Source organism: Podarcis gaigeae, assembly GCF_964106915.1.
Source record: "Podarcis gaigeae genome assembly, chromosome: 13".
In the NCBI taxonomy this organism is placed as follows: domain Eukaryota; kingdom Metazoa; phylum Chordata; class Lepidosauria; order Squamata; family Lacertidae; genus Podarcis; species Podarcis gaigeae.
This window is the reverse complement of record NC_139689.1, coordinates 11835404-11856635: the sequence shown is the minus strand read 5'-3', so window position 1 is coordinate 11856635 and position 21232 is coordinate 11835404. Positions and strand designations below refer to the sequence as shown.

General features: G+C 45.4%; 2 protein-coding genes across 2 annotated transcripts in view; one reads left to right on the top strand and one right to left on the bottom strand.

Moving 5' to 3' along the window:
* ARHGEF15 (Rho guanine nucleotide exchange factor 15) overlaps nucleotides 1-21232 on the bottom strand; it is a 289598-nt gene that overhangs the window by 205295 nt on the left and 63071 nt on the right. The window lies entirely within an intron of this gene.
* PLOD3 (procollagen-lysine,2-oxoglutarate 5-dioxygenase 3) overlaps nucleotides 1-21232 on the top strand; it is a 38280-nt gene that overhangs the window by 11468 nt on the left and 5580 nt on the right. The window contains exons 2-14 of the mRNA XM_083706690.1: nucleotides 3211-3302; nucleotides 4022-4158; nucleotides 5704-5867; nucleotides 11411-11523; nucleotides 13140-13203; nucleotides 13919-14016; nucleotides 14429-14530; nucleotides 14908-15039; nucleotides 16173-16294; nucleotides 16792-16896; nucleotides 17019-17144; nucleotides 19152-19293; nucleotides 20728-20841. Of these exons, the coding sequence (XP_083562816.1) occupies nucleotides 3211-3302; nucleotides 4022-4158; nucleotides 5704-5867; nucleotides 11411-11523; nucleotides 13140-13203; nucleotides 13919-14016; nucleotides 14429-14530; nucleotides 14908-15039; nucleotides 16173-16294; nucleotides 16792-16896; nucleotides 17019-17144; nucleotides 19152-19293; nucleotides 20728-20841 (1511 nt within the window). The remainder of the gene's footprint in view (nucleotides 1-3210; nucleotides 3303-4021; nucleotides 4159-5703; nucleotides 5868-11410; nucleotides 11524-13139; nucleotides 13204-13918; nucleotides 14017-14428; nucleotides 14531-14907; nucleotides 15040-16172; nucleotides 16295-16791; nucleotides 16897-17018; nucleotides 17145-19151; nucleotides 19294-20727; nucleotides 20842-21232) is intronic.

Here is a 21232-nt window from a genome sequence, read left to right as displayed (position 1 = left end):
TTGGCAGGAGAGGCTGCACATGTGTGTTATTTACATGCACGTGCAGAGAGAAGCCTTTCTCCTCCTAGAAATCCATTGCATCCGTATTCATCTGTTTGTTGAGATGTGGAGGGTGGGAAAGACCAAAATAGGGTTGGTGGGACTAGTCTAGTGCTGGGACAAATACCAGGAAATTTTTGCTGCTGTTTTAAAATTGTCAAATATTCCATGAAGCCATGAATGCCACTGTTGAGATGGTGGCTCACATAAAAATATAAATGATTTACAGTGTTGTTTGTCAGCAAGTACAAGAGTGAAGGTTCTTTTTCTGCTAGTAGTCTGACGTATTCCTCATTGGGGAAGGCTGCATGGCAGAATATCTGCTTTGCAGAAGATTCCAGGTTCAGTCTCTGGAGCATCTCAGACTGGGAAAAGACTCCCTGTCTGAAATGCTTAAGATGCTTCTAGATGGGCAGAAAACCACACAAACGTTTAAAAAGCAGTCCCACAGATAAAAACACTTGAAGATAATTCGAACACAGATGATGACTGGGTTGAGGTTCTCCACTTAAAAGCTTCCTTGGAAGATGAAGGTCTTCAGAAGCAGGTTTCTCAAACGACAACAGAGGCAGCACCTGTATGATTTGCAAAGGGAGGGAATTTCAAAGGGAATGTATTGTTTTGGGTGCTGGCATCTGTCTGTCTCAAGAGACAACGGAGTGCGCCTCTGGGGGTGAAGCCAAACTGCTGTGTTAGCAGTACCAAAATGACCTCTGCAGGGCCCAGACCTGGGCAGTGTGTCTGGAGGTCCTGGGCTGCCCAGATGACAGGACCTCCCTTCCTGGCCTTGCTGTTGTGATCCAAAGAAAAGCAGAGCAATACGTTTTGGACCACTTTGGCTGCAAGAGCTGCTGCAAGGAGGCATACAAGATGCCAACCAGTCTTAGGGACTCCACTCCAGATTGGGGTAGGGTTCCTGAGCCTTTTCTTCTCTCAAAGATACCCTGCAAGGCAGCAGAAGTTTAGGATCAGAGTTTTCCATCTGCCCCTCGCTTCCCTCTACAGCATGTACAGAAACCCCATTCTTGTTTGTTGGACCCACTATAGGTCCCATCCTCTCAATCCACCAGAGCCTGTCTTTGCAAGCAGAGGAAGCCCCTAATTCACAGAGAGTTTGAGACCCACCGGCTACCCTCACCTGGTTTAGCCAGCCAGTTGAATCCATTCCTGGGGTATGACTGCTGTCACATGCTGACAGATTCTAGGAGCAAGAGCTGAGTGCAGACTGGGGACCAAAGGTGGACAAACTGCCCCAGAAGAAGCATGACATGTCCCCACCAGAGGTAATAACCCATACAACCCAAAGGGAAGGTGCCACCACAATAAAGGCCCTGTTCCTATATTGTGAAGAACAGCCCCCCTGATAAGATCTTCAGAAGGTTTTCTCACAGTGATATATTGGGTATAGAAGGGGCAGAGTGATCTTTTAGGTAGAAAGATATAGGGTTGCAGGCTTATTCTGGATCCAATCCTGAACCTGTAAGGTAGCCTTCCCAAACCTTGAGCTCTCCAATTGTTTTGGGCTCCCATCCGCCCTAGCTGCCCAGTTGTGGCTGATGTCAGTTGTCGTCCAAAACATCTGGGGAGCACCACGTTTGGGAAGGCCGCAAGTGTTCCTGCACAAAAGCCCGAGAGAGGAATGGCCCAGTGACTGACTTGCATTTAGAGGAAAACCTTGCTTCCTGTCTTTTAAATACAAATGGAATCATTATCATATCTACTGGCTGCACTATAACCAATAGTTTATTTGTAATTAGTGTTCTTTAGCAAACCAGTTGATGGTTAAAAAACATATGCGTTGAAAAGTTAATGCTTCTTCAAATGCACAACCCTTATTTGACCAGATATCTTTCGCCTGGTTAGATCCTGGCCTGCAAACCAAAATTCTTTCTTTCTTCCCTTTGGTGCGTAAGAGCGAGTCAGCGAAAGAGCGGGTCACATCGCGCCTGGCCTTGGCTACTACTAGCAGTGTTGTTTTTGGGAAGCTTCTCTGCTTACTCAACACGCTTGCAGCCGGCGCCCGGAATACGTGTAGTTCGTGGCTCCGGTGCGATCTGAATCTGGGTCCAATCCAAACACGCCTGCCTGCCTGGGTGTGCAAAATCTTCGCTCCTGTTAGCAGGGATCCTGGTGGCGTAGATCTCCTCCGCTCTCCCCCTGCTCTCCCCCTGGGCCTCTCTCCTCCCTGCAAGGATTAGAAGAACATCTTTTCCAGCACTTAATCACCAGGAATGTGATAGCTTGTGAGAAGGTAGACAGAGGGAGATGGCCCTTAGGCTCTGTGCTGCTGAGAGAGGAGGGGACACTTTGGTAAGCTGAGCTCTCAGTAGTAGAGAAGAATTTAGAAACCTTCAGTTGGAGGGTTCCTGAGGTGAAAGCTGGGCATAGTGTTGTGCGGTGGTCTTCAACTGGTCCAGAACCAAGACCCACCTCTGACACATGCTCACCAAGCTGCAACATGGGACCCAGTTTCACAATTTGCACTGTTGATTTACACTGTAGGATCCCATCTTAGGTGGGGGTTCATTTCCAAGGGTTCTGTGTATGCAGGAAAATCCCGCACATCCAAACCCAGGCAAGGGTTAAAAGCTCTTTCTGTGCTAGGTAACCCTAAGTGGATCCAGCGTAAAAAGAGCTTTTAATATTATTATTTGCATACCACCCTATAGCCATAGCACTCAGGTCGGTTCACAACATAAGAATAAGATATAAAATTCACAAAAGACATAATAAAAAACAAAAACAAACCAATAAATCCCCCCCCCCCACACACACATTTAAAAGGGTATCGGATGTCAGTCAGCCAAAAGCCTGGTTTCAATCCTGAAGTCCTCCAGGGAAGAATGGGCTAACAATATTAAATTTCCAAGTTCATGTGTCCAAACACTTCGCCTCTCCACAAAGAGCTCTTACTAAATTCTCTACGATTGCTGGATTTGTTCAATCTGTGAATGCTTCCAAAAATCTTCAGGGGAAATATGCACTTATGGTGCCATCTTCTGCTTTTGAGGAACTGGCTTGGGGGGGGGGGAAGCATTCTTAATTCCTACCTAGCTTTTTTTAGAACCCGAGATAGATCCTGGCTTTGATAGCCAAGGTGCAGTTTATATATGTAAATCCTCTGGTTTCCATTCCTGACTCTATTTGGGGAATGTGTGTTCCTATTTTCAGGCAAACTCCTGGTACTGACAGCTGCCACAGATGAGACAGAGGGTTACCAGCGCTTCCTGCGGACTGCCAAATACTTCAACTACACTGTCAAGGTGTGAGAAACTCTGAAAATAGCAGATATTTCCTTTCCATTAAAATAATAAAAACCATTTGAGAATGGGGGGAGGTAGAATGTAGAGCCAAATTTCAGCTCTTAATTTAACTGTCCCCGGATTACCTCAGCAGTCTTGTTCTCTGGTACCTTATAGGGCATGACTGTATTGCAGTGGCCAGGGGAAACCTTTCTGAGCTTGAGGGCCACATTTCCTTACAGGAAACCTTCCAGGGGCCACATGTGAATTGATGGGGGACGGGACAGAGGCAAAGGTGGCAGAGCAGCAGAGGAGATTCTTGCCTTTGCACAGTAGGCTATATTCCATCCCAGGTCAGGCCCAAGACGTTTTGGCACCTGAGGAGAACCACAAAATGGTGCCACTGGGGTGGGTGACCAGCAGCATCTCCTCTTCAAGAGGCCACTGTAGAAGTGGCTTTGGTGGGACTGTCATGGAGGCAGCAGATCCAGCCTCCAAGAAATGTCCCGTCGCTGTCGTTGCTACCATAGCAGCAAGCAGCCCATTCCTTGGAAGATGGCCCTGTTGGCCTTGTGGATCTTGCCGCCTGAGGCGGTCGCCTCACTTTGTCTCGTGAGTGGGCCGGCCCTGTTCCACCCAGGCAAGGTGGAAGAGGCATTATCAGTCAAAGGACAGTTTTGCTTTAGAGGAAAATAACAAATTTCCACCCCTGTTGCTTTTGTGTTGTTGTTATCTCCCAGACTCTCGGCCTAGGAGAAGACTGGAAGGGTGGGGACGTTGCTCGGACGGTCGGCGGAGGACAGAAGGTCCGCTGGCTGAAGGCGGAAATGAAAAAACATGCCAATGAGGAGGACCTAATTGTCATGTTTGTAGACAGGTGAGCTCACAGATTCTCTCTATGCCAGTCGCAACAACTTGACTGTGAGGGAGGCCTATGTCGCAGCATTGTTGTGAGACTTAACACTTACATGTTTGATCTGTTCATTTCATTGCACTTCTTTACTTTTCTTTTCTTTCTCTTCTGCCTGCGTGGGCCCCCAAACTCAGAGCAGGTGAGATGAGGATATAATATATTAGCTGTGCAGGTCATAGAATCATAGAGTTGGAAGAGACCACAAGGGCCATCGAGTCCAACCCCCTCCCAAGCAGGGAACACCATCAGAGCACTCCTGACATATGGTTGTCAAGCCTCTGCTTAAAGACCTCCAAAGAAGGAGACTCCACCACACTCCTTGGCAGCAAATTCCACTGTCGAACAGCTCATACTGTCAGGAAGTTCTTCCTAATGTTTAGGTGGAATCTTTTTTCTTGTAATTTGGATCCATTGCTCCGTGTCCGCTTCTCTGGAGCAGCAGAAAGCAACCTTTCTCCCTCCTCTGTGTGACATCCTTTTATATATTTGAACATGGCTATCATATCACCCCTTAACCTCCTCTTCTCCAGGCTAAACATGCCCAGCTCCCTTAGCCGTTCCTCATAAGGCATCGTTTCCAGGCCTTTGACCGTTTCATGAGGAAATAAGTTGGTGTTGCACTTTACCTGATAAAGGAGTGATGGGGAGGACAGGGTCTTTTCCTTTTGAAGGGAGGAAAGTGGGGGTGGGCATGGAAACAGGAGGAAACTGAAGCTTGGGTTGGAGATATCCATTCTCTGAGGAAGAGAGGCAGCCGACCATTTAATTCCCACCCAGATATTTGTGACTTACCACACTTTAAGGGTGACATGAGAAGAGCTGTGTTCAAATCCCCCCATTTGGTAATAGAAGCTGGTTTGGTAGCTTTGGGCCGGTCAGTTACTACTAGCCTAGCCAACCTCACAGGGCTATTGAAATTGATGGGCAACCAAGAAGATAAAGGGTCTGGAAACCAAAAAGGCTAATGGCCAACGGTTGAAGGAGCTGGGTATGTTTAGCCTGGAAAAGAGGAGACTAAGAGGTGATAGGATAGCCATTTTCAAATAACTAAAGGGCTGTCCCATGGAAGATGCAGCAAGCTTGTATTCTGCTGCTCCAGAGGACCCGAACAAATGGATCCCATTGCGATAAAGGAGATTCTGACTAAACACCAGGAAGAACTTTATGATGGTAAGAGCTGCTCGACAGTGGAACGGACTCTCTCTGAAGTTGACGGACTCTCATTTATTGGAGGTTTATAAGCAGAGGTTGGATGGCCATCTGCCAGGGCTTGTTTAGACTTTGATTCCTGCATTTTCTGGGGGTTGGACTAGATGATCCCCCGGGTCCCTTCCAGTTCTGCAGTTCTAGGATTCTATAAAATGTTGAATGAGTACTGTTAGTAATTATAAATGGGCATGCTCTTTTCCTGGAGAAGGCCACAGGCCCAGCCACATGATCAAGCATTGCCTTGCTCACCTGAGGCCCCTCGCTAAAAGCTCTCAATCTGCCCTCTTGTCTGCTTCCCAGCTACGATGTGATCCTGGCAGGCAGCCCCATCGAACTCCTCTGGAAGTTCCTGCAGTTCAAGAGCAACGTGGTCTTCTCGGCGGAAAGCTTCTGCTGGCCAGAGTGGTCGCTGGCCGAGAAGTACCCGCCGGTGGGCGTGGGAAAACGCTTTCTGAACTCTGGAGGTAAAAAGCCAGCTTCCCTTCCCTTGTCCCCCTCCAACTCCTCATTTAGCAAAGTAACTTGAATTCTGTGCTAGGAAGGCCCACTGGAATCTGCCACTGGAATCAATTATGCAAAGATGCACATGGAAAGCATTATACAGTGGTACCTCAGGTTAAGAACTTAATTCGTTCCGGAGGTCCGTACTTAACCTGAAACTGTTCTTAACCTGAAGACCACTTTAGCTAATGGGGCCTCCCACTGCTGCCACACCGCCGGAGCACGATTTCTGTTCTCATCCTGAAGCAAAGTTCTTAACTCGAGGTAATATTTCTGGGTTAGTGGAGTCTGTAACCTGAAGCGTATGTAACCCGAGGTACCACTGTATTAGGAAAGCATTATATTGGAAGAAGGAATGAGATGCTCACTGGGGCTATAAAGACCTACTCTTCTGTCCCGAAAAGTACTGTTACCGCTTTCTTTCTGCTTGAGGTTCTAGCTATTTGCTGCTCACACGCTTACAAGTTTATATCTACAGCCATATGGACTAGAAGCTTGGAGCAGAGGGAATTGAGTGTAAAAGCTATTTAATAGTTTATACTAGATGCTAGATTAGGGGACGCGGGTGGTGCTGTTGTCTAAACCACTGAGCCTCTTGGGCTTGCCAATCAGAAGGTCGGCGGTTCGAATCCCTGCGACAGGGTGAGCTCCTGTTGCTCAGTCCCAGCTCCTGCCAACCTAGCAGTTCAAAAGCACGCCAAAAAGTGCAAGTAGATAAATAGGTACTGCTTCGGCGGGAAGGTAAATGGCGTTTCCATGCGCTGCTTAGTCATACTGGCCACATCACCCAGAAAAACTGTCTGTGGACAAAGGCCGGCTCCCTCGGCCTGTAAAGCGAGATGAGCGCCGCAACCCCAGAGTCGTCTGCGACTGGACTTAACTATCGGGGTCCTTTATCTTTACCTTTTAGATGCTAAATTACAAGCTTGCACAGCAAATGTGAGTGTAACAGGGCCTGATTGATGACTGGCTTCTTAGCACCTTCTGACAGGAGCTTCTGTAACTGTCCTGTCGACTCCAGCTAGGATGCTGCTGCTAATGCCCTTCTGGAAGTGTGCCAGGATTGTAGCTCAGGTGTGCTTTGAAAGTGCCCTGCGAGTAATAATCCAGCAGCAAGACTCTGTTTTCAACAGGCCAGGTGCTCACCTTCCAGGGGCAGACTTGATCTCCAAATGTGGAGATCAGCATTCTGAGAATTCCTGCTTTACTTTAAAAAAGAAAAGAAAAAAAAAGTTTCTAGTCCTTAAGGTGGGCTGGGAAGCTCAGGCCTGGAGACCAAATGCAACCCTCCTGGCCTTTCTACCTGTCTCTTGGAATTCTTACTGACCCCTCAGGCACACCTTGAGGAATTTAGCCTGGCTGGAATGTGTTTTGAGCTCTGAGAACACCTCTTGCTTGTTTTTTTTTTTATATATAATATTTATTAAATTTTTGTTTAACAATAAAGATATATATAAAAAAACATACCAAGTTCAGATATCCTCACTTCACAAACATCCTTGGACTTCCTCACGCCTCTTGTTCCTACTCTCTACATTCATAAGTTTTACCAGCAAATTATTAACTTAATTTAATTTGTCTATTAAAATTTCCCAATATTCAAATCTCAAATTTAATCTTTTAAATTTCTCTTGTCAAAGGTTAATCATAGAATACCATTTATCCACAATTTATCTTATTTTTCATTTACATTAACTTTTACAGATATAAATTATCAATTTGTTGGAGCCCTGATGTTGCAGATCATACAATTTTCTTAACATTCATACAGTTTACAATGCTTTTGTAGATAATCTTTAAACTTCTTCCAGTTCTCCTCCTCCAATTCTTCTCCCTGGTTTCGGATTCTGCCGGTCATCTCATCCAGTTCCATATAGTCCATCAGCTGCATCTGCCATTCTTCCAGTGTGGGCAAATCCTAAGTTTTCCAGCCCTTAGCAATGAGTATCCTTGCTGCTGTTGTGGCATACATAAAAAAAGTTTGATCCTTCTTTTGCACACTTTGGCCGACAATGCCCAGGAGGAAGGCCTCTGGTTTCTTAAGAAAGGTGTACTTAAATACCTTTTTCAACTCGTTATATATCATTTCCCAGAAAGCCTTCACTCTAGGGCACGTCCACCAGAGGTGAAAGAATGTTCCTTCAGCCTCTTTACACTTCCAACATTTATTGTCAGGCAAATGATATATCTTTGCAAGCTTGACTGGGGTCATGTACCACCTGTATATCATTTTCATAATGTTTTCTTTCAGAGTATTACATGCCGTAAATTTCATACTGGTGGTCCATAACTTTTCCCAGTCAGCAAACATGATGTTGTACCCTATGTCCTGTGCCCATTTTATCATAGCTGATTTGACCGTTTCATCCTGTGTGTTCCATTTTAGCAGCAAATTATACATTCTTGAAAGTGTCTTAGAGCTGGGTTCTAACAGTTCTGTTTCTAACTTTGATTTTTCCACCTGGAATCCTAATTTTTTGTCTGACTTAAAGACTTCTTTAATCTGAGCGTAATGTAACCAATTTCGCACTTTCCCCTTTAGTTTCTCCATACTCTGCAGTCTCCAGTTGTCACCATCTTTTTCTATTATTTCCCAATATTTCGGCCATTTGGCCTCCATATTGAGTCTTTTCGGGGCCTTAGCCTCCATTGGTGATAGCCACTTTGGGGTTTTATTTTCCAATAAGTCCTTATATTTTGACCAGACATTAAACACTGTTTTTCTGACAACATGGTTCTTGAAAGCCTTATGCACTTTAACCTTGTCATACCACAGATATGCATGCCAACCAAACACATTATTAAATCCTTCCAAATCTAAAACATCAGTGTTTTCAAGAAGCAGCCAATCTTTCAACCAGCAAAAGGCTGCTGATTCATAATACAACTTTAAGTCTGGCAGGGCAAAGCCCCCTCTTTCTTTAGCATCAGTTAATATCTTAAACTTGATTCTGGGCTTTTTGCCCTGCCAGACAAATTTAGAAATATCTCGTTGCCACCTCCCAAAACACTCCATTTTGTCCACTATTTGCAAAGTTTGAAATAAAAACAACATCTTTGGCAATACATTCATCTTGACAGCAGCAATACGTCCTGACAAGGAAAGTTTCAATCTTGACCAGACATCTAGGTCTTTTTTAATTTCAGACCAACATTTTTCATAATTGTCTTTAAATAAATTTCTGTTCTTCACTGTTATATTTACCCCTAGATATTTGACTTTTTTAACCACATTTAATTCTGTCTCTTTTTGAAACCTTTCTGACTCTAAAGAAGTCAGATTTTCCCCCAAAACCTTAGTTTTTTGTTTATTAAGTTTAAATCCTGCCACTCGACCAAATTCCTGAATCAGTTGCAATACCCTTTTAATACTAGGCTCTGGCTCCTGTAGGGTCAAAACTAGGTCATCTGCAAATGCTTTCAATTTATATTGTTTCGCTCCGACCTGAATACCTTCCACCAACCGGTCTCCTCTAATCATATTCAAGAGCACTTCCAGGACCGATATAAATAATAAAGGGGATATAGGGCAACCTTGTCGTGTTCCTTTCTCAATTCTGAACTCTTCTGTCACCACATTGTTGACTATCAATTTAGCTTTTTGCTCTGAATAAATTGCCTCTATCCCATTATAAAACCCCCGCCCCACTCCCATTCCTTCCAAATTTTTCTTCATGAACTTCCAAGAGATGTTATCAAAGGCCTTCTCTGCATCTATAAAGATTAAAACAGCTTTTGTATTAATATTTGTTTGCAAAAGTTCCAAAATGTCAATAATGTTCCTTGTGTTAGCAAACAAATGTCTACCTGGGAGAAAGCCTGCTTGGTCCTTATGGATTACTTCATTTAGTACTTTTTAAAATCTTCTTGCTAAAATGTCTGCAAATATTTTATAATCCACGTTTAAAAGGGAGATGGGGCGGTAATTCCTGAGTTGCGTCTTTTCAGATTCTAGTTTGGGTATCAATGTGATGAAAGCTTCTTTCCACGACTCCGGTGCCTTTTTCCCTTCCATAATTTCATTGCAAACCTCCATTAATGGATGCATCAAATAGTCTTTCAATGTCTTATAATATTTGGAGGTAAGCCCATCTGGCCCTGGAGACTTGCCCAATTGCATGTTCTGAATGGCCTCCTCAATTTCTAATTGTGTTATTTTATAATTCAGGATTGTTCTGTTCTTAAGAGACAACTTTGGTAAACCATACTTCTGTAAAAACTGATCTATCTCTGAATCATTTTGCGGCCCTTGTGTGTAAAGTTGTTTGAAGAATCTCTGGAAGCACTTTCTAATTTCCATTGGGTTCTGAATATTTCTTCCCTCAATTTCCAAATTTGTTACTGTGTTCAGCTTTTGTGTCTTTTTCAGCTGCCATGCTAGCAGCTTTCCACATTTATTTGCCGATTCAAAGGATCTTTGTTTCATTAACTTGATCTTCCATTCTACTTCTTGGTTCATCATTTTTGCATATTGTACTTGATAGTGTTTAATTTCTCTTAAGATCTCCTTTGATTTCGGTTTCGATCTTAACTTTTTCTCACCTTCTTTAATTTTCTCCAAGATCTTGTCTTTCTTGTCATTTTTTCTTGATTGTATTCTGCTGTATCAGAAACCCTCTCATCACCGCCTTACTTGCGTCCCAAACAGTTCTTTTTTCGACTGTAGTATTCAGATTTATCTCAAAATAGTCCTTCAAAGCTTTTTGGGCCTTTTTAACAATATCCTGATCTCTAAACAAGTTGTCATTCATCCTCCATCTGAAGGAGCCGGTTGGAGTTAGTCTCATATCCATTTTGACAGCGTTATGGTCGGAGCAGGTTCTTGGGCAGATTTCCACTTTTTTTATTTTCGGGGCCAGGCCTTTAGTTGTCCAAATTTGGTCAATTCTTGTCCATGTCAGTTGGGCTTCAGAAAAGAATGTTCCTTGTCTTTCTAGGGGATTCTTTGTTCTCCAGATGTCAATCAAGTCCATGTTGCCAGTCATTTCAAAAAATGTCTTTGGTTGAGAGGTGTGTGTGTATCTCTCTGTGCGTACAGTGGTACCTCTAGTTACGAACTTAATTCATTCCGGAGGTCTGTTCTTAATCTGAAACTGTTCTTAACTAGAAGCATGCTTTTGTTAATGGAGCCTCTTGCTGCCGCTGTACTACTGGCACACGATTTCCATTCTCATCCTGGGGCAAAGTTCTCAACTCGAGGTAACTCTTCCAGGTTAGCGGAGTTTGTAACCTGAAGCATTTGTAACCTGAAGCATTTGTAACCTGAGGCGTTTGTAACTCGAGGTACCAATGTATATAGAAACTAGCCTATTCTACAAAGGTAACATAGATCGGCCCAGCCACTTTTGCTTCTGACCGCTGGCACATGGCCCCCAGAAGGTTGCCAGAAGGGAATGTGGCCCTCGGGATAAAAAGGTTCCCTACTCCTGCCTTAAGGCTTCAAGGGTAGGCTTGAAACAGTACACACCCCCTCAAAAATCCCAAAATTGGTGTCTCTCTGCCTCAGGGTTCATTGGCTACGCCCCCACCATCAACCGCATCGTCCAGCTCTGGAAGTACAAAGATGACGACGACGACCAGCTCTTCTACACACGCATTTACTTGGATCCTGCCTTGCGAGTGAGTCTGTTGGGTTGGCTGAGTCTTTGCTACCCTTGAGAAACAAAGATGGGGAACTCTGTGGCCCTCAGGGTTCTGCTGGACTACAACTCCCATCATTCCCGACCACTGGCCGTGCTGGCTGTGGCTGATGGGAGCTGGACTCTCGACAAAATCTGGAGGGCTTTAAGAGACTCCCCTGCTGCCTGTGGAAGGGACACATGGAGGCCTCTGAGTTGACCATCTTAAGCTGCTTTCAACAGCAGCCGGGAAACTGAAATCTGATGCCCTTGCAAAGCAGCAGGACCGGATTCTCGGAAAAACACTAAAACTCTGTGCATTCATCTCTCTGGCTCAAAAGCTGGAAGCTAAAGTCTTGCGGGGGGGGGGGGGCGGACTTTGTTCACCACTTCACAGAAAGTCAGGATACCCATTTTTAATAGGGAAATAAAGATTTCTATCCAATGTCCCAGCATGCTCTGAGCAGACGCATTGAAAGCAAGAATCAGAAGAATCTCTATTTGTATCAGCCACTAGCCATTAACAATAAAATAAAATAAAATGTCCTGAAGGTAGAGGTAGAAACATAACTATAGAAAATACATTTTAAAGGGGTTACGTCAATAATCAAATGCAGTTGTACCTTGGAAGTCGAACAGAATCCGTTCCGGAAGTCCGTTTGACTTCCAAAGCGTTCGAAAACCAAAGCGCGACTTCTGATTGGCTGCAGGAAACTCCTGCAGCCAATCGGAAGCCGCGTTGGATGTTCAGCTTCCAAAAGAACGTTCGAAAACTGGAACAGTCACGATGAACGATTTTGATCGTTCAGGAGCCAAAACATTCGAGAACTAGGCTGTTCAGCAGCCAGGGTATAACTGTAATAGATCTTATTCTATTTGTCCCCGCTAAAACCCTTGCAGTTTTTGCTGTCACCAGATCATCTTCATCTGCTAAAAGAAAGGACACAGTAGCAATGGAAAGCAATGGACATTTATTATTTGTTTATTTGTTGCACCTATATCCCACCTTTCCCCTCAAGGAGGTCAAGGTGGTATTTTTAGTTCTACCCCCTCCTTGTTTAATCCTCACAACAATCCTGTGAGGTAGGTAGGGTGGGATGATGATGATGATGATGATGATGATAATAATAATAATAATAATAATAATAATAATAATAATAATAATAATAATAATAAAAAATTATTTATATTCCGCCCATCTGGTTGAGTCTCCCCAGCCACCCTGGGCAGCTTCCAACAAAGTATTAAAATACAGTGGTCTGTTAAACATTAAAATCTTCCCTAAACAGGGCTGCCTTCAGATGTCTTCTAAAAGTCTGGTAGTTGTTCTTCTCTTTGACATCTGGTCGGAGGGTGTTCCACAGGGTGGGTGAGAGTGAGTGAATGGCCCAAGGTGAGTCTCGTGGCTGACTGGGGATTGAACCCTGTTTCTCACAGGTCCTAGCTTGATACTGCAAGCACACTGAATTTATAAATAGATAGGACATATAAATCCCTGCTGGATTTGTGTTTAAAGTGGCACTCTATGGGTGCTTTGTCATTGTAGCGTTTTGATGGAAGATGATGATTATGTAAAGGGAGGCTTCTGTTCTTACCTCCTCCTTCCTGTCTCCCCAGGAGAAACATAAGATCACGCTGGATCATAAGTCAAAGATCTTCCAGAACCTGAATGGCGCCATCGGTGAGTGGTTGATATTTTCTGTAGCAGTGTTCTGGTTGTCTATGAGTGAACACATCAGTAGGGCAGCCCAGTGGCGTAGCGTGGGTTGTCAGCACCCGGGGCAAGGCAAGTAATTTGCGCCCCTTAGCCCGTGGATTTGCGCCCCCTTACCCGTAGATTTGCGCTCCCTAACCCTAACCCCCAGATGTTGCGCCCGGTGTGGCCGGCCCCCCCTGCACCCCCCACGCTACGCAGCCAGAACCGTACATTTAAAGCACCGTGGTACCACCTTAAACAGTTGCAGCTTCCCCCAAAGGATTCTGGGAGCTGTAGTTTGCTAAGGGTGCTGCTCGGAGGCCCCTATTCCAGATCTCCAATTCCCAGAATTCCCTGGGAAGAGGGCTTGATTGTAGCTCTGTGAGGGGAATAGGGGTCTGTTCAGCATCCTTAACAAACTGCATTTCCCAGAATGCTTTTTTGGGGGGAAGCTATGACTTTAAAGTGGTATCGTGATGCTTTAAAATGTGGTACATTCCCATTTAAATGTATGTTGCGAATGTTGCCTAGCTCCCCCCGATCTGCATGTTTGAAACTTCATAGTCATGCGGCAAGCTGCAGATTGCAATAATCCCCACTGTGTGGTGGACATTTCTGAAAGGGGAAACAGGGTGTTTGGTTTGGGAAGCAGAGATTCGGTTTGTCCCGTCCTCTTTATTCCATCCTCCTTGCTTAACAGACGAAGTAGTTCTGAAATTCGAACGGACCCGAGTGCGCGCCCGGAACGTCGCTTACGACACCTTTCCTGTCGTCATCCATGGCAACGGGCCCACCAAGGTATTTGAACAGCTCCTCTCCTGGTCATGCCCCTTGGTCGAAGAAGACCTTATTCCTTGGAGTTGGGAGTCTGCGGCCAGCTTGCTGAAGCTAAGCAGGTCCATGCTTGGTCCGTGCCTGGATGGGAGACCCCACTTAGGCCAATGGACAGAAGAAAAGCGGGATAAAAGTACAAATAAACAATATGGATGTCGCGTTTCTATTTGCCTCTGGGCTCTGTAGCCAAACCAGTATTGAAACATTGTCTGATATCTGGGAAGGCAAACAGGCTCCCAAGCTTACAGTCTTCATGGTGGCAAAACCGACAGAGAAAAATTCAGATTGGGGGGGTGTTTGGGGCAACTGTCCTCTATTTTTTTCCTCCCCTCATCTTGCTGACTGGTGTTCTTGCCTTCTCCTTCCATCCCTGCAGCTGCAGCTGAACTATCTGGGAAACTACATCCCCAACACCTGGACCTACGAGGGGGGTTGCGAAGTTTGTGACGAAAACCTCTTGGATCTGTCAGGCCTGCCGGTGAGTCAGAGGATAAATCGGGATGCTGAAGAGTCAACTGTGAGGCTGGAGGCGGGGGAAGGTGTTGAGGGAGGCCAGCCCAAGGCATTTTCTGAGGCAAAGGACAAAATGGCTTCCCTTTCGCTCCTCATACGGAAGCGAACTGAGCTGCTGTCGATGAGATGATGTCCTTTTCTATATCTGGGGGTGGTAGGTCTACTTGGAGGCAGGAAGCAAAGCCTAAAGGCGCGCGCACACACACACACACACCCTCCATCTCTTCTTTCGCCTGAGGCAACTGCCTCACCTTGCTGGTCCCTGCAAGAGCAGTGTTTGAGAGTGGGCTTCTGGAGGTTCATATTTGAGCTCACCTTTCCTGTGCCTTCTCCTTTTCACAGGAAGAATCGTATCCACGCGTGCTTCTGGGTGTGTTCATCGAGCAGCCCACACCCTTTCTGCCTCAGTTTCTTCAGCGTCTCTTGACCTTGAATTATCCGTACTCTCATCTCCAGCTCTTCATCCACAATCACGTGAGTTATACACATGCACACACTCACACCCTACAAAGGATAGGTATTTTGCACTGTCCCTAACTTTAGCCTGATCCTCATTTTACATTTAAAGCTCTGGTCTAACTAGACCATCAGATAAACAGCATTGGGGCGGGGGGGGGGGGAGCTGTCATAGCTTCTTAAATGACTTGGGACTCGGGACCCATGGCACAAATTTACATATGCTGATTTGCATGTGATACCCTAATTATTTATTTTATTTGCTTCGTAAAATTTATACACTGTTTGACTGTAAAAAAAACACACCAAACACCTCAAAGTAGTTTACAAAATGATAAAGCAATAAAATTATCACTGAGGAAAATTGACAACAATATATTAAGACATTTGAAGAGTTAAAATACTGATATGTATCAGTGCCCCCAGGCAAATTAATAAGCTAGGTAACCGGTGGCTGTCTCTGAACTACGCATTTAAAGCACTATGATACCAACTTTAACAGTTACAGCTTCCCTCAAAGCATCCTGGGAACTGTAGTTTGCTATGAACACTGAGAATTGGTAGGAGACCCCTACATTTCCCGGACTGAATATATAAATAAATAAATAAATTGTCCAGTAGCACCTTAGAGACGAACTAAGTTTGTTCTTGGTATAAGCTTTTGTGTACATGCACACTTCTTCAGATTCCGTGTGCATGCACACGAAAGCTTATACCAAGAACAAACTTAGTTCGTCTCTAAGGTGCTACAGGACAATTTTTTTTTTTAATGTATTTGTACTGCGTCAGACCAACACTGCTACCTACCTGAATCTATTTCCCAGACTGGTTTGACAATCCTTCTTCCCGGGGAATCCGGGGAATTGTAGTTCTGAGAGGGGAAGGATGATTTGTGAGAAGCCAGGAGTGTCTAAAGTGGTATAATAGAGCTTTAAATGTATGGCACTGATGTGACATGTTTGTTGGGGGGGGGGGGGATTTTTGGAACCCAGGCATTCTGAGGTTCCGCTGCATCTGTGGCATTTTGATCTCCTGTTGGGGTCTGGATGTAAAGGCGCAGGAACTCTCTGCCTTGTCGGAATGTGGCAACATCAGGGAAACTCTGCTTCCCTGCTAGGGAGGCTCATTTAACCTGTCCCAACGTTTTGCAGGAGGTGTATCATGAGCCGCACATTGAAGCCGAGTGGGAGCAGCTCCGTGGGGCCTTTGAGAGCATCAAGCTTGTCGGTCCAGAGGAGGAGCTGAGCCAAGGGGAAGCGAGAGACATGGCCATGTAAGTAATAATAATAATAATAATAATTTATTATTTATACCCCGCCCATCTGGCTGAGTTTCCCCAGCCACTCTGGGCGGCTCCCAATCAAGTATTAAAAACAATACAGCGTTAAATATTAAAAACTTCCCTAAACAGGGCTGCCTTCAGGTGTCTTTTAAAGATAGGATAGCTACTTACTTCCTTCACATCTGAAGGGAGAGCGTTCCACAGGGTGGCGCCACTACCGAGAAGGCCCTCTGTCTGGTTCCCTGTAACCTTAGTTCTCGCAATGAGGGAACTGCCAGAAGGCCCTCGGCGCTGGATCTCAGTGTCCAGGCTGAACAATGGGGATGAAGACGCTCCTTCAGGTATACAGGACCGAGGCCGTTTAGGGCTTTAAAGGTCAGCACCAACACAACAAGTAAAAGCAGAGAAGGTAGTTAAACTGGAATTTTCTCCTATAAGAGGAGAAATGTTCTCGACCCGTTCTGACAATTTCCTCGCTTGTGCAACAGGGACCTCTGCCGCCAGGATCCGACCTGTGACTACTACTTTAGCCTGGATGCTGACGTGGTTGTGGCAAACCCAGACATCTTGCAGATATTGATCCAGGAGAACAAGTAACCGATGCTTCCTTTTTCCTCCCCGGAGCCTTTTATAAAACCCTTTGTACAGCATTTCTCCTGCCCCCATCTCCTCATAAGCGACTTCTCTTTTGCTTCTTTCTCCCTCCGCGATCCAGGAAGGTGATCGCTCCGATGATGTCCCGCCACGGCAAGCTTTGGTCCAACTTCTGGGGGGCCCTGAGCCCCGATGAGTATTACGCGCGCTCAGAGGACTACGTGGAATTGGTCCAGGGCAAGAGGATGTGAGTCGTGGTGGGAAGAAGTGGGTGGGTGGGAAGAAGAATTATTAGTATTTATTTATTAAATTTATACACTGCTCTTCATCTGAAGATCTGGGAGTGGTAATAATACAGGAGGGTTCTGCTTCACTCCCAATAATTTCATTTGTATATTTAAAGCTTTGGTCTTCAGCTGGGGGTTGGGACCCCTCCTGGGTCACGGCCTGAGATAAGGTGGGTCACAACAGCGGGGTATACAGATATGTGGTACCTGAAAAAAGTTATGAAGTGGGCCCCAAACAGCATGTGGATGGGCCAGAAGACAACAGGTTCATTTTTATTTTTTTAATAAATTTTTATTCACTTTCTTTTCTATCATTACATACATCTCATATCAATAACATACCGTACATATTACACCTCTTCACCTGTTCCCTCCCGAGCTTCACTCAGCTTCCATTTCTGGTTTGTTATTACATACTGCTGTTTCTTAAAATCCACGATATCATTTCTTCATTATTTTAAATGTTCTCTGTTAATAGAGATGTGAGTGATTATTTAAATCCTGCCATCAAGTCGATGTTTTTTCTTTGTTTCTGCAAATGTATTACAAATAGAAGACAACAGGTTTAGACTGCTAACAAAAATTGTGCATGGCTTGGAGAACCTGGCTAGAGAAAAGCTTTTATCCCTCTGTCAAAACACTAGAATTTGTGGGCATCCAATGAAGCTGAACGCTGGAAGATTTAGAACAGATTTAGGTCCTTCTTCACGCAGTGCAGAGTTGATCTATGGAACTCACTGCCACAGGAGGGCAGTGCTGGTCGCCAACCTAGATGACTTTAAAAGTGGATTAGACAAATTCATGGAGGAGAGGGCTATTGAAGTTATGCTATACTTCTGAATACCAGTTGCTGGAAACCACAGGAGAGGAGATGGCTCCTGTGCTTTTGAGTCGCACTTGCTGGTTTCCCACAGGCATCCCTTTGGCCACTGGGAGAACAGGATGCCAGACTAGATTGGCTAGTGTCCTTTAAAGCCATTTAAAGCCCTTTGTCTTGACTTTTAAAGCCCTTTGTGGCTTAGGGCCCTCGTATTTACGGGACCGCCTCTCTTGGTCTGCCCCACAGAGGACCTTAAGGTCCATGAATAACCATAGTTTAGAGGTCCCGGGCCCTAAGGAAGTCAGACTATCCTCCACCAGGGCCAGGGCCTTTTCAGTGATGGCTCCGACCTGGTGGAATGCTCTGTCCCATGAGACTAGGACCCTTCAGCATTTAACCTCCTTCCATTGGGCCTGTAAGACAGAGCTATTCCACCTGGCCTTTAGTTTGAATTCAGCCTGATCTTTTATTTCCCTTTTCTTCCCTCCCCCTCCCCTTTATGAAGATCACCTGCTCTGAGACCCCACATCTAATTCTCCCCTGGCCTCCTCGCTGGCCCAAGTAGGACCAATTCAGCCAGCTAGTCCTGGGGATTATCTAATGCTTATTTCCTCTAAATTGATTTTTGATTTCTGAATTTTATTGTTATTCATGTTTTTATACTGTATTTTATGCTGCTTTTATAATTGATAGTTTGAAATTTGTTTTTAGCCGCCGTGAGCCCGGTTTTTGAACCGGGAAGGGCGGGGTATAAATAAATTATTATTATTATTATTATTATTATTATTATTATTATTATTATTATTGGCATGATCCAGCAGGCTCTTCTTGTGCCCAGCTCTTCAGCAAAAAAATTCCCTGAGTGGCTTACTTGCAGTTCATTTAAACAAGGCAGTTCCTGCCCATAGGCTTACAGTGACATGACACAAAAGGAAAGAAGCACAGGAGGGAAGAGGAATTTTCTTTTTCATAGTTGCATAACTTATGTAAGTTACATAGATCTGCCAGCGAAATGAATAGTTTTGGGAAGAAGGTGAACTGCAGTGAAAGGGAGTCTGCCGCGTGCGACAACTAGAGGGCAGAATAGAAAATGATGGCGGCTTGCCTTCTCACTGAGAATTTTCCTCTCCCTCTTCTCTTCCTACAGCGGAGTGTGGAATGTCCCCTACATCTCTCAGGCCTATTTGCTGCGAGGGGAAACTCTGCGCCAGGAGCTGCCCCAGCGCAACGTCTTCACCTTGGATGACACGGACCCAGACATGGCCTTTTGCAAGACTGTGAGGGAGAAGGTAAGGAGTGTTTCGCCTCCCAGATGTCCCGTGAATCTAGATCTCCCAGACTGAAAGCTGTGTTCTGTCACTACCAGTGATGGTGCAAACCCAACACGTTTGCCTGGATTTGCATAAATTTTATTCTACACCTAGCACTTTTGGGGAAAGTTAAAAGATTAACAGAAGCTCTGTCCTACTTTGGAGAGTTTCACTGCTGGTTCGCTGTCCGGGATTTCAGTTCTGTCTGCCCAATCTTAAAGGCTAGAAACCTCTTTTTTAAAAACAAAACCAAAAACCATACCTAAGGTTCTCTACAAGGGGCGCGGGTGGCGCTGTGGGTTAAACCACAGAGCCTAGGACTTGCCGATCAGAAGGTTGGCGGTTCGAATCCCCGTGACGGGGTGAGCTCCCGTTGCTCGGTCCCTGCTCCTGCCAACCTAGCAGTTCAAAAGCACGTCAAAGTGCAAGTAGATAAATAGGTACCACTCCGGCAGGAAGGTAAATGGCATTTCCGTGCACTGCTCTGGTTCGCCAGAAGTGGCTTAGTCATGCTGGCCACATGACCCGGAAGCTGTACACCGGCTCCCTCGGCCAATAAAGCGAGATGAACGCCGCAACCCCAGAGTCGGTCATGACTGGACCTAATGGTCAGGGGTCCCTTTACCTTTTAAGGTTCTCTACACCGTGAATGATGTTCTCAATAGCAAAATTCTGTGGTCTTGCAGAACACATATAACCATACAATTACCGTATTTTTTGCTCCATAAGATGCACTTTTTTCCTCCTAAAAAGTAAGGGGAAATGTCTGTGCGTCTTATGGAGCGAATGTGTGGTCGATCGCTGGCTCCCTTTCTGGCTCCGCCCCCTTGCCCAGGCCTCCATTGTTGAATGTTCTGCAGACGGAGGCTGTTTGTTTCCCCAGCGACATGTGACTGGCTGATTAGATTATCTGTCTGGAAACTGTAGAAACGGCTCCCTTTCCTTTCCTAAAGAAGCTGCAGAACTGTGTGAGTTGGAACCCCATAAAAACGGGGCTTTCCTCCTCTAAAAACTAGGTGCGTCTCATGGTCAGGTATGTCTTATGGAGTGAAAAATACGGTATATGGGGGAGCACTTCTGTGGCCTCCCAGGATGCATGTATTTGGGGGTGGATAGTGGCTGTGGTAGTGTGGTGTAGTGGTTAAGAGCAGTAGACTTGTAATCTGGGGAACCGGGTTCGCGTCTCCGCTCCTCCACATGCAGCTGCTGGGTGACCTTGGGCCAGTCATACGTCTCTGAAGTCTCTCAGCCCCACTCACCTCACAGAGTGTTTGTTGTGGGGGAGGAAGGGAAAGGAGAATGTTAGCCGCTTTGAGACTCCTTCGGGTAGTAGTGATAAAGCGGGATATCAAGTCCAAACTCTTCTTCTTTTTTCTACTTATCTAAATTTTAACTATCTATTCCTTCCCCCAGGGCATCTTCCTTCACATCAGTAACCGGGATGAGTTTGGGCGCCTCATTTCCACCGCCAGATACAACATATCCCACCTATATCCTGACCTCAGGCAGATCTCCGAGAATCCCTTGGTGAGAAGCAGTCCATTTTCCTGCCTTCCGTCATTCCGCAATGCACTGGGGTGTGATGGCTCCCCTCCCGCTACCCATCTTCCCACAAGTTTGAGGGGGGGCCCTAGCCAAGCGCCATCTTGTGGCCACTGTCCCACATTGGGACACACACACACCCGGAGCTGCACACTTACCTAAAAATTTACCGCAATGTCTTGATTTGGCATTCTCCTAGGATTGTGGGAAATCATAAAATGCCCTTTTAGTATCCCCGAAGTGATGTCATGCTGGTGTATAGTGGGAAACAAAAATGGCAGCTCCTCAAACCGGCCACACAGTGCTTATCAGATCTGAGTGCCAGTTAAGAGCCCATTGTCTCTGCTGCTGTATGCTGGTTTATTATTTTTTAGCA